We start from the raw sequence: 13061 nt of genomic DNA, 5'->3' as shown, positions 1-13061 counted from the left end.
AGAAATACAGGGTTTATCATCGGGTACATACCCACTTGTTGCCTCGCTGACAGGGGAGGTGGTAGCCCTACTGGTGCTTTCACTACAGCCAGTTAGCTGCTGGTCAGTGCTGGAGTGGGAAGCCTGCCCTGATGATGAAGGCCTCTCGTCCTCCTCCTGAACTTCCTCGTGCCCTCCGTCATAAGACTTTTTCTCTTTGGCTTTTTGGCCCCCTCCATCTTTAAAGAAATCAGAAATCCTTTTCTGGCTCATTGCTGCTACATTGAGACACACCACTAGCTAAACGAACTCACCCGCCACCAGTGCACTGTTCTACGCCACTGTTCTTTCCGGTCTGGTTGAGGTCTAAACGTTTATCACTCACCTCAAACCAGATTTTTAAATTACATTTAAAACTACTTATAAGCATGTAAAAATTAGAAAAAAAATGTTTTTTCATTTTGTTTTTATTTTAGAATAAAAGAAAAACGTATGCCTGAATTTACAACGCCAATGTTGTAGTTGCGTCTGTTGTCCAGGAGGGGGGTGCTGCAGCACCCTCAGCACCCCTAGTTCCTGCGTCCCTGGTCTGATGTTTCTTAGTTCCTGCGCGTGTGTAGAGACGTTAAGAAGAAAAATAAAGCTTTGGAACTAAGTACATGCAGAGATCATGGTGCTCATACAGTCAGCTTGATCAGCTCATCCGTCCAGAAGGCCGATAGCCATGGCGTCCGTCCGTCGTCCACAATTCAGTTAAATCGTATGTCCTCCGTCAGTTCTCCAGAGATTTCCGTTCCGATTGTTTAGTTTGAAAGAACTCATCACTCCGCACAGAACTTGGTTGGTTTGTCAGATTTTTTGCTAACGAGTTACTAATTAGGCCGAATTAACGAATTCTCCAGGCCTCGCATTAGAATTGTATCTCCTCTCTGATTTCTCATCCGATTCCAGATCAGATCGGTGTTTTGGGTCGATCTTCTCTTGAGAAACAAACCTTGGTTATTTGTTTGTTGATTTCCTTATTGTAAACAATTTGTTTACAACTTTGTTTATTTCCAGTTAAATCATATCTCCTCCTTCCTTCAGTTCTCAGTGGATTTCAGTTCCGATTGTTTTATTTGAAAGAACTGGACCTTCTGCACAGCACAGCACTCGGTCGTTGTATTGTCAATTTTTTGCGAACAAATTAGTAATCAGGTCAACTTAACACATATTTTCTTCTGACTAGAATTGTATCTCCTCTCTCATTGATCATGCAGATCCAGTTCTGATCGATGTTTCGGGTAATAATAATAATAATCTGTTCAATTTATATAGCGCCTTTCTCACACCCAAGGTCGCTTTACAATTAAGGAGAAAAAAAATAAATAAAAAGAGAGTCCCCACCAAGAGAGGGTTAGGATGTAATTCCAATGGCGTCGCTACCACAGTCCCACCAGGCGCACGAAGATGAATCCCACACTGCCTGCACAGCCGCCGCAACGCCACTGGGTAACATCGCTCAGAACACCGCACCAAGCACCGTCGCACAGAGCGCTGGGCAACCCTGATGTTAAAAAGAACAATGAGCTCACTGCAATCCATAGCGAGGAGCACAGGTATCACCCATGGCACACCAAGGCCCGGAGGGAACCGACGCCCAAAACTGGGTCCAGAGCTACACCACAACCGGCGGACAAAACACGCAAACAAACATTAAACTGTACAAAAAAGAAAAACAAAAGGGGAAAAAAAGAAGAAAAATGAAAAGCTCCGGTGAGAAACGGCAGCCAAAACGCGCTCGCCGTACTCTCAACCGGAAACAGAACCGGGTCGATCTTCCCTTGAGGAGCAAAACTTAGTCCTTTGTTGATGTTCCTGTTGTAAACAGTTAGTCGTGGAGGTTGGTCCTCTCTCACATCATCACATTAGAGGTCTGCGTGGGACAGAATTTTCAGTCCCACTCCTACATTGTGCAGTCCCGCCCCTGCCCGCTCCCGCAAAGAATTATGATTTTCAGTCCCGCCCGCGCCTGCCATATTTTATCCCGCTCCCGCCCGCAAATCCCGCATGATGCAGACGTTCGCGTTATTTCTCACAAAAGTTCTTGTCATTGGCTTGGGGAATTAAACATGCTGAGCTTAGCTGAGCTCTCCACTGACCATGCGCTAGCTCTTCACCTAGCGCATGTAGCGAGGGTGCGCGTTGCCAGGCAGCATGCGTGGCTGAGGCTTTACAGAGATACCCATTGTGAGCTTCACTAGAGGAGCTCTGCTCTTCTGCCATGATTGGAGATCTCAAACACGGAAGAGCGGAAAGGAATCGGAAACGTACGCGAGATTAGACCACATCCGCAAATTTAGGCATCTTAAAATGTTTTTATTAATGCCAAATAAAATATCCAACACAAATTATATACGATAGACATAAATTAATAATTTATAAATTTTATTTTAAACACGTTTTTAGTTAGCGGGACTGCAGCTTATCACCTCTCCCGCCCGCTCCCGCATTGTGCACTCCCCCTCCCGCCCGCGCCCGCAATGAGCTTTCAAAATTTGTCCCGCGCCGCACTGCTTTACGTCGGGTCCCGCGGGACTCCCGCGGGAGTGCAGGGCTCTACATCACATTTCAGTTCTGTTTGATGTTTTGGTCGTCATGGGTATTCTGATGGCAGGCCAGATGAGCGACTACACCCTTGACGTTCTGGTTGAGGTTATTAATCGGCAAAACGCCTGACTGTTAAAACAGTAAAGAAAATGTTCGCACTGAAATATTCGGTCACTTCTGTCCCGTGTCACGACGGAAAATGGTTCGCAATTTCTTCCAGAATCAGGTGCGTTAGTTACCAAGAATAGCGATGGTACGTGGAATTGTCCGTGTGAACAGTGTTTACAGGCTGAACATTATTATCAGACACCGTAACAAGCTTTGTGTGTGTACTCGCTGATCTCTAAAGAGATTCTCTTCCAAAGAGTTCATCATCAAAATTTCCTTTAATTTTCACCACCAGCTTGCTCATTTAATTCTGTGATATTTTCTGACATGAAAATCCTCAGTAGCTTGAAGTTACTCTGATCTTTTCATTTTTTTCTTTCTTTCTCTACTATCGTGTGTGTGTTTCATTGTCCATATTTGAACTCACACCTCACATTCTGTTTAAAGTTCCTCACTGACTGAGACTCTTTGATGCAGGCACTGAAGTAACGCAACGGGAGGTGAAGAAAGAACCCCAGAGCAATTTCTTCGGCTCCCATTTTGATCAGTCTTCCTCCTGCTCCAAAGCTGGTCTGATGTCTGTCTCGCTCACACTCAATCGAGCTGCAGCAGAGGTACCGTTTTTTTATTTTATTTTATTTTTTATATAAAGTAATCAGTATTTCACCCAGTCAGCTGCGACACTTTTCTGAAGTTGTGAGGCTTATCACAGTGTTGCGTAATACAAATCGGATCCAAATAACTGTAATTTACTGTCTGGGGGGGAAAAAAGGGGCTCGCTGGTTTCAAACAGGCCACGTTCAGGGCTAAGAAGAACTGTGTTTATCGTGTGCTTTTATGCGTATTAGTCCATTCCCCGAGTCTCAGTTGAAGTCGCGTTTAAAAAGGTTGGTTCTTTGCGACTTGAACATTGATTCAGCGAACCAAAAAACAAAAAGATATTGGCTGACGTGTGTTTAGCGCTGAAAATGTGCTCGTAAAATGTTATCGGTCAAAAATACAGACAATACTGTGAAAAGGTAAAACTTTTAACAAGATAGAGTGTGACTAAAGGCACAGCAATTTGCGCTAGCTGTTACAAACCAGGACGTCTGTAACTGTTAATGTTATTATCATGTTGTCTGTTGTTGCCCAAATGAGGATGGGTTCCCTTTTGAGTCTGGTTCCTCTCGAGGTTTCTTCCTCATGTCGTCTGAGGGAGTTTTTCCTTGCCACCGTCGCCACAGGCTTGCTCATTAGGGATAAAATTAGCTCATGCTTTAAGTCGTTCAAATTCTGTAAAGCTGCTTTGCGACAATGTTTATTCTTAAAAGCGCTATACAAATAGACTTGACTTGACGTCTGGTCACCGTACCTGTTAGGGATGGATGGAGGCAGATGTATGTGCAGAAGTTATTTATTAAGAAAAGTGCAATCAGGCGAACAGTCCAAATCGGCGGGTATAAATCAGAAACGATAAACAAGCAGCATATCTTCGGCAGAGACAAAAGGTGGAATCAAAGGACGAGAAACAGGAACTAGGAATTCGGAAACCAGGAAATCAAAACAGCGCACTGCTCGGTAATGCATCTAAACAACTCAGCGTTTCGCAAGCTGAGTTAGTCTTTGGCGTCCTTATATATGTGTGCTGATTGCACCTTAATCCAGTGCCGGTGTGAGCCATTAGCACGTGAATCGGTTCCCAGAGCGCATGCAAGAATGACAGTACCCTATAGATCCAGAACGGTAAGAGATAAAGAATGAGAATGACGCTTAGTGAGGAAAAGTTGCACCCTGCCACCCTGAACAAAAAAAAATATCATAAAAGTTGACAGAGTTGTAAGTGATTTGAAAAAAAAAAAACCACATCCCGTTTTTCATGGATCATTCTGGTTCAATGATCCAGATCAGCACCAAAAGTCAGCAATGTAATTCAGCCCAGACGTATTCTTCATGTGAAATTTGGTGGTGATTGGTCGAAAACTGAGGGAGAAATAATGTCCTAAAAAAAAAAAACCTTAGGAAGATAATAATAATAATAATAAAAACTAAATAGTGTGTGAGAATAAAATCACAGTGATTTGCGCTAGCTGTTACAAACCAGGACGTCTGGTCACCGTACCCTATAGATCCAGAACGGTAAGAGAGAGAGAATGATGCTTAGTGAGGGGGGAAAAAAAGCCCTTTTTCATGGATCATTCCTGTTCGGTGATCCAGATCAGCACCAAAAGTCAAAGCAGCGTAATTCAGCCCAGAGGGAAATTTAGTGATGATTGGTTGAAAACTGAAGGAGAAATAGCATCCTAAAAAATGTTAGGAGGATAATAAGAAGGAGAAAGATCCTGAGTGAGCGCTGCTAGTGCAAATTAACAAGTGTGCATAGAAATCACAAAAAAAATTTACCCGAGCCTGGACCAGCGCTAAATAAATCATTAGATAATTATATAAATACCTGGTTTAAACCATCTGTCTTTTTGCAAAGTCTCCAGCACACGTGGCGGCGCTACAGCTCTGTCTTTTGTCTCAGTTTATCAGAGTATCGCACACGGCATGTTTGATTCCCTTCCTGCACTAGAGTTCACTTGGAGGCAGACCGAGCGCGCACACTGCGTTGTGAATAATGTACTGATATTTGTGGTGACTTAAACATTTCAGGATGTGGACTATTTATTTATACACTGAGTGCAGAATTATTAGGCAAGTGAGTATTTTGACCACAACATCCTTTTAATGCATGTTGTCCCACTCCAAGCTGTTTAGGCTTGAAAGCCTACTACCAATTAAGTATATCAGGTGCTGTGCATCTGTGTAATGAGAGGGGGTGTGGTCTAATGACATCAACACGCTATATCAGGTGTGCATAATTATTAGGCAACCTCTTTTCCTCTGGCAAAATGGGTCAGAAGAGAGATCTGACAGACTTTGAAAAGTCTAAAATTGTGAGATGTCTTGCAGACGGATGCAGCACTCTTGAAATTGCAAAGATGTTGAAACGTGATCACCGAACAATCAAGCGTTTCATTGCAAATAGTCAACAGGGTCAAAAGAAGCGTGCGGGGAAAAAAAAGGCGCAAAATAACTGCACATGATCTGCGGAAAATCAAGCGTGAATCTAACAAGCAGCCATTAGCATCCAGTTCTGCCATATTCCAGAGTTGCAACATTCCTGGAGTGTCAAAGAGTACAAGGTGTGCAATACTGAGGGACATGGCCAAGGTAAGGAAGGCTGAAAAACGACCACCACTGAGTAAGGCACACAAGATAAAACGTCAAGACTGGGCCAAGAAATATCTTAAGACTGATTTTTCTAAGGTGCTGTGGTCTGATGAGATGAGAGTGACTCTTGATGGGCCGGATGGATGGGCCTGTGGCTGGATCAGTAATGGGCACAGAGCTCCACTCCGACTCAGACGCCAGCAAGGTGGAGGTGGAGTACTGCTATGGGCTGGTATCATCAAAGACAAGCTTGTTGGACCTTTTCGAGTTGAGGATGGACTCAAACTCAACTCCCAGACCTACTGCCAGTTCCTGGAAGAAACCTTCTTCAAGCAGTGGTATAGGAAAAAGTCAGCATCTTTCAAGAAGAACATGATTTTCATGCAGGATAACGCTCCATCTCATGCGTCCAAATACTCCACTGCGTGGCTGGCCAGTAAAGGTCTGAAAGGTGAAAAAATAATGACGTGGTCCATTATAAAACGTGAGGTCTACAAAGAGGGAAAACAGTACACCTCTCTGAACAGCGTCTGGGAGGCCGTGGTTGCTGCTGCACACAATGTTGGTCGTGAACAGATAAAGAAATTGACAGAATCTACGGATGGAAGGCTTTTGAGTGTCCTCATGAAGAAGGGTGGCTATATTGGTCACTGATTTGTTTTGTGTTTGAATGTCAGATATGTTTATTTGCAAATCTGGAGTTGTCATATCAGTGTACCTGGTGAAAATAAATAAGTGAAATGGCTACATATTTGGTTTTTATTAAGTTGCCTAATAATTCTGCACAGTGAAAGTTACCTGAACACATACATATTCTCCTAAAATGGCCAAAACTAAAAACACCCCACTCTAACTTCCATACATATTCAGCTTTGATATTTGAGTCTTTTTGTTTGATTGAGAACATAGTTGTTGTTCAATAATAAAACTAATCCTCAAAAATACAACTTGCCTAATAATTCTGCACTCTGTGTATTGGCTAACGGCTATAGAGACACCTATAGGATAGGATAGGATAGGATAGGATATGCCTAACCAAACATCTGAAAACTAACTTCCATATCTACTTGTACTCTAGAACATTCCAGGTGTCATGGCGGCGGTCTCCAGCTTGCTTTGCATCCCTGTACCTTCCAACTACGACGTATCTCGTACCCTGAGTCCAGAGCCACGCAACTCCCTGGCCATGCTGGCGAGCCTTAAAGTCCCTCCACCGCAAGGCCTCGACCTTCGCCAGGCCGCGCTGTTCCCCCAGGCTGGCATGAGGTTCTCCAGACCTCCAGGAACGATGCCCTCGACGCAGCACTTCACACCAAACGCCAGCGCCGGTAAGTGCACACTGTGAAGAGATATTGATTGCGTTTGTCAATAATCGCAATTGCTGGGTTTAACCGCTTCAAATCGAGGTCTCTGATGTTCCTCTCAAGCGGCGCGGATCGCATTTTTATCTTGACGTCTTCATCATGGCGAGAAATCTTTATTCCTTTTATTTTTTTTTTTTTTAGCATTTTATAAAGGACAGCACGTAGTGGTTAGCGCTGTCGCCTCACAGCAAGAAGGTCCGGGTTCGAGCCCCGTGGCCGGCGAGGGCCTTTCTGTGTGGAGTTTGCATGTTCTCCCCGTGTCCGCGTGGGTTTCCTCCGGGTGCTCCGGTTTCCCCCACAGTCCAAAGACATGCAGGTTAGGTTAACTGGTGACTCTAAATTGACCGTAGGTGTGAATGTGAGCGTGAATGGTTGTCTGTGTCTATGTGTCAGCCCTGTGATGACCTGGCGACTTGTCCAGGGTGTACCCCGCCTTTCGCCCGTAGTCAGCTGGGATAGGCTCCAGCTTGCCTGCGACCCTGTAGAACAGGATAAAGCGGCCAGAGATAATGAGACGAGATGAAAGGACAGCACGCGCACGTTGCCATTAAGTGTTTTCCCGAGCAGGTGATGGATTTAAAGTTTGCTCAAGATGGCGTCTACTAACATGAGAAGGCTTTGTTTTCCTCCAGACACACTTTTCGATCATCCATCAAGTCTGAGATCTGAGAGGTGAACAAAAGCCAGTAATAATAGTCAGATTACTAAGGAAACTGGCACGGCTTCTTATTATTTAAAAAAAAAAACAGAAACACCTCTTTGTTTTTTAACAGTTTCTCTCCAGATTTCAGCAGTTTTTAGTTTTTTTTTCTTCTCAAAAAAGCATTGACACGTTGCCTTCCAGGTCCAGGTGCCATGAGACCAGAATATCACATGGATGGGAGCAGCCCAGGGAGGAAACTGCAGTGGTGCGCCCAGTGTAAAGTGGTGGTTTTGGGAAACGGAGTCCGCAGGTCCTCCAAAGACCCCTGCGGTAAACAGGTAGAGATTAAGGAACCGGGCATTAAGATTGTAATTTGTTATTCGTTCATGCAGGTCACACCAACTGCTTCTGGAATCGTGAATACTGCCTTGTGCTCATCTCAGGCCTCTCTTCACCACAGCGATGGTGTTCACACCCGGTTCCTCTAAAGGTTTCTTCCTCTCCATTGGCTCAGGGACTTTTTCCTCACAACCGTCCCCTCCGGCATGCTGATTAGGCCTCTGAGGGCACGTTCACACCCGTTTGGGGAGTCCGAATCAGAGAGAAATCACTACTGTTGGTTCCTTCGTTGAAAACGAAACTCGCACATGTAAAACTTTCACTAGTCAGAAACACACAGGAGGAAAAAGGGAAACAAATGCTGTGTTCACACTTATACCGGTACGAAAGTGGTGTAACTGTATGGATACAAAGTATAGCGGTACAGTTTAGTGCATCTGTCCACACTAGCGAGAAATGTTTGCGGTTTTCTTTCACGGTAGTTGAAATGCGCGTGCGCGAAATGTTTCCGTGGTTACCGAGTAACTTCCTTCCGAGAATATGGCGGATGAAACAGCGTGTGTGCTTTTTGTTGTCAGTGTACAGTCTGTATTTCTGGTGGTCATTTATTCAGTCGAATCGTACAAAACACGCGAGGCAGTTGAGAAAGAAACAAAGAAAACGAATCTCCCTTTCTCCCCCCTCACTTTCTCCCTCTTCCCTTCTCTTCCCCTCCCTTTCTCCCTCTTCCCTTCTCTTCCCCTCCCTTTCTCCCTCTTTCCTTCTCTTCCCCTCCCTTTCTCCCTCTTTCCTTCTCTTCCCTCACTTTCTCCCTCTTTCCTTCTCTTCCCCTCACTTTCTCCCTCTTCCCTTCTCTTCCCCTCCCTTTCTCCCTCTTCCCTTCTCTTCCCCTCCCTTTCTCCTTCTTCCCTTCTCTTCCCCTCCCTTTCTCCCTCTTCCCTTCTCTTCCCCTCCCTTTCTCCCTCTTCCCTTCTCTTCCCCTCCCTTTCTCCCTCTTTCCTTCTCTTCCCCTCCCTTTCTCCCTCTTTCCTTCTCTTCCCTCACTTTCTCCCTCTTTCCTTCTCTTCCCCTCACTTTCTCCCTCTTCCCTTCTCTTCCCCTCCCTTTCTCCCTCTTCCCTTCTCTTCCCCTCACTTTCTCCCTCTTTCCTTCTCTTCCCCTCCCTTTCTCCTTCTTCCCTTCTCTTCCCCTCACTTTCTCCCTCTTCCCTTCTCTTCCCCTCACTTTCTCCCTCTTCCCTTCTCTTCCCCTCCCTTTCTCCCTCTTTCCTTCTCTTCCTCTCACTTTCTCCCTCTTCCCTTCTCTTCCCCTCACTTTCTCCCTCTTCCCTTCTCTTCCCCTCCCTTTCTCCCTCTTCCCTTCTCTTCCCCTCACTTTCTCCCTCTTCCCTTCTCTTCCCCTCCCTTTCTCCCTCTTCCCTTCTCTTCCCCTCACTTTCTCCCTCTTTCCTTCTCTTCCCCTCCCTTTCTCCTTCTTCCCTTCTCTTCCCCTCACTTTCTCCCTCTTCCCTTCTCTTCCCCTCACTTTCTCCCTCTTTCCTTCTCTTCCCTCACTTTCTCCCTCTTCCCTTCTCTTCCCCTCACTTTCTCCCTCTTCCCTTCTCTTCCCCTCCCTTTCTCCCTCTTTCCTTCTCTTCCCTCACTTTCTCCCTCTTCCCTTCTCTTCCCCTCCCTTTCTCCCTCTTCCCTTCTCTTCCCCTCCCTTTCTCCCTCTTCCCTTCTCTTCCCCTCCCTTTCTTCCTCTTTCCTTCTCTTCCCCTCCCTTTCTTCCTCTTTCCTTCTCTTCCCCTCCCTTTCTCCCTCTTCCCTTCTCTTCCTCCCTCCCTCCCTCCCTTTCTCCCCCCTTTCTTTGCTCCATGTAGCTCCACGGTCGTTTTGAGCCATTTTGGCGTTTTATTTGCAGCTGGAAAGCGCGTGCGTATTGTATTGTATGAATAACCCGGAAGACGTAGGAATGGTTCATTGCGCTTGCGCATTATATTTGTATCGATACAGAGCCGCTTCATCTGTCCACACTACAGCAAAGCGCTACAGTACCGATACTGTACCGGTACGAAACCCATACATTTGTGGGTTTCGTACCGATACAGTTATACCGCTACAGTACCGGTGTAGTTGCTAGTGTGGACAGGTGCTGCGGTACGAAAGTAGTTTTGTATCGGTACAAAATCCCTAGTGTGGACAGGGTAAAAAAGGTGTTTACGAAGTATGAGTAGAAATCGCATAAATAACCCGAGCTCTAGAACGCATGACCTTTCTGTAACTACCACTATGTCATTTTGCTCAGTTTGGTAGATAGAAGTGGTGCAATCCAAAACACATGACATGATGGCTCACTTCCTGCATTTAAAGGCCCCGGTCCCACAACACCGATAACGCTAACTCTACCTCTAACTCCGACTCTGACTGTCCCTCTGCCTGAGTTTCGTTCCAGTCCGGAGCGGAAACACCACAACTATAATCCCCACTATAATATCACTTGGTCCTGACACTCAAGGAAATAAACGCATGCAACTTAGCAATAGTCATGGAAGTTTTTTCCAAGTAGGAAAAAAGCACATTATTCCGGGTCGTACTGTACAGCTTGGACTTCAAAACAACCCATCAGGGATGAAAGTCTTCCGGATTTACCCGGAAATCCAGATATTTGACAAAACTCTTGAAAATCTCCGGTTTTCCAAATGGAGAAATTTATTTTTTGGATTTTTTGCGTTCCTAGACCAGCGTAATATTTCGCATCGTCCTTGCATGGGCGCGGCCAAACATAGTTCATTGATTAAAGACAGGTGTTCTTTGTTAACGGCGCGTGCCGGAGCTCGTTAGGTGCGCCTTCAGGTGCAGAGCTAAGGCACGCAGGACTGACGCCGTTCTGCGCAAGCGCAACACAATCGCACTAGAAAGCGTGTTCAAGCTGCCAGTGTAGCTGCAGTCTCTTTAGTTACGAATTACAAGTATTTCCTCGTGTGTTAATAATTCACCATGTCAAAACAAGCTTTCCTCCTCCTTTTGACGTGAAGAGAGGTGAGCGATTTATTATATATTTTTTTCCATCAAAGTTGCATTTGGTGGTTTCGAAGCGAAGTTTTAGTGCCGTTTCTAGAACACAGCATCAAGAAAACGTGGAAGAAACAACAATAATGGAAGCAATGGTAATTTATTTTTTGTTACACAATGCACTCAGGCTGCCAGTCAGTGTGTGACACACACACACACACACACACACACACACCCCTTTTCCACCAAATCAGTTCCAGGGCTGGTTCGGGGTCAGTGCTGGTGCTGGTTCACAACTCATTCAACTTGCGAGCCAGCTGAGAACCAGTTTGCTTTTCCATAGCTCGCGGTGCTAAGCGGAGCCACGTCATTATGTCGCTGTATACGTCAGTTACGTCGCTGCGTTTGCATAAACCTTGGCGCGAATATCGAAGCAAAAACACGGAAGAAGCAGCAGCAACAACAACAACAATAATAATAATGGATGACTTCGCGTTTGTACAGCTGCTGCTTCTCGTCGCTTAAAAATGGCGATCTTTCACAGTCTTGTTATTGTTGTTGGTCTTAACAACCCCGCCCCCCCGCTGACGTAAGTGGTTCTTTCCTCTGGCCCAGCAGAGAGTTGGTGCTAGCCTGGAACCGGTTTTTCTGGCCCAGAGCCAGTTCTTTGTCAGTGGAAACAGAAAACCCGGTTCCAAACTAAGCACTGGCCCCGAACCAGCCCTGGAACTGCTTTGGTGGAAAAGGGGCAACAGACACACCCTTGAAAAATCCTAGCTACGCCCCTGATTTACATGAGAAATTTGGTATTCATTGGTGTGTTTAAATTTACAGACAATACGAACTAATGCAAACAATCGGCTTCAACTCGCATAAATCTGAATTGGAAATGTTTAGTTCACTTTAGCTTCTGCAAACGCACAACTCTGATAAAAGATTAATAAACGAGGCTCAACGTCCCCAACGTTGAAACCTGAAAGCTTTAGAAACTCTAACAGACCTTTACTTTTTAACAGCACTGTTTTGGGATTTTGCTGAGTTTACCTTCAACTGTCTGATTTTTTTCAGAGGAATGAACTGTGTAGCAGGAAAATCACCGTGTTTTCTAAACGCACTCCTGAAAATTACTCATTAACTAGGGGAATTAAATTTGATATTTTTGACATGTTAATCATTAATGCACATGAAAGAAAAAGGCTTAAAAGTTATCACTTGTTTTAGTGAAAATAAGTACTAAAATGCAGGGTTTTGCGTGTTATGTTATTAAAATTTTTTTCGGGGGATGTCCCCCCCCCCCCCATCTTAGTTTGACTTTCAAAAGTTCAGGGTTTTTTTCTTTGCTCCACTTTCATCTCTAAACCCATGTACACACGGATACAAAATACAGACTGGTTACGGATTTTAATCCGGATGCATCACGGATGCTAATAATTTTGTTCACGGACGTTTCAGTATATTACAGATTGGTTACCGATTTCATACAGATGATGCATCACGGATAAAAAAAATTAAGTCGTCGTCTAAAACAATTAAATGTTTGGACTGCCGAAGTGCATAATTAAAATATATTACCTGCATTTACATGTTTATTCATTTACTTCATGGAAAATAATCACATCTCCATGAATAAAAGATCCGTGCTTTGGGTTATATACCGGTAGATCTCTTTTTTTTTTTTTTTTTCTGTGAATCCGTATTCCGTGACTTCATGACGCAGCAAGGATGTACAAAGATGCCCGGGGGAAAAATAGTATGCGCTCAGATGACGTCACGTAAACAATGACCTGATTAGTCAGATGTTTTATCGGATCAGGTCCAGGCCTGGGGAGGAAAAATGGCTCCAGAAGCAAT

At 44.8% G+C, this 13061-nt stretch overlaps 1 protein-coding gene across 10 annotated transcripts in view; it reads left to right on the top strand.

The window, feature by feature from the left end:
- Positions 1-13061, top strand: part of kmt2ca (lysine (K)-specific methyltransferase 2Ca) — a 308052-nt gene that overhangs the window by 269174 nt on the left and 25817 nt on the right. For all 10 annotated transcript variants that reach the window (XM_060922565.1, XM_060922568.1, XM_060922566.1 and 7 more), the window contains 3 exons: positions 3154-3290; positions 6950-7199; positions 8080-8216. In XM_060922565.1, the coding sequence (XP_060778548.1) occupies positions 3154-3290; positions 6950-7199; positions 8080-8216 (524 nt within the window). The remainder of the gene's footprint in view (positions 1-3153; positions 3291-6949; positions 7200-8079; positions 8217-13061) is intronic.

Source organism: Neoarius graeffei, chromosome 5 (genome assembly GCF_027579695.1).
Source record: "Neoarius graeffei isolate fNeoGra1 chromosome 5, fNeoGra1.pri, whole genome shotgun sequence".
NCBI classification, from domain to species: Eukaryota; Metazoa; Chordata; class Actinopteri; order Siluriformes; family Ariidae; genus Neoarius; species Neoarius graeffei.
The sequence above is the reverse complement of the archived record's forward strand: the minus strand, read 5'-3'. Positions and strand labels throughout refer to the sequence as shown.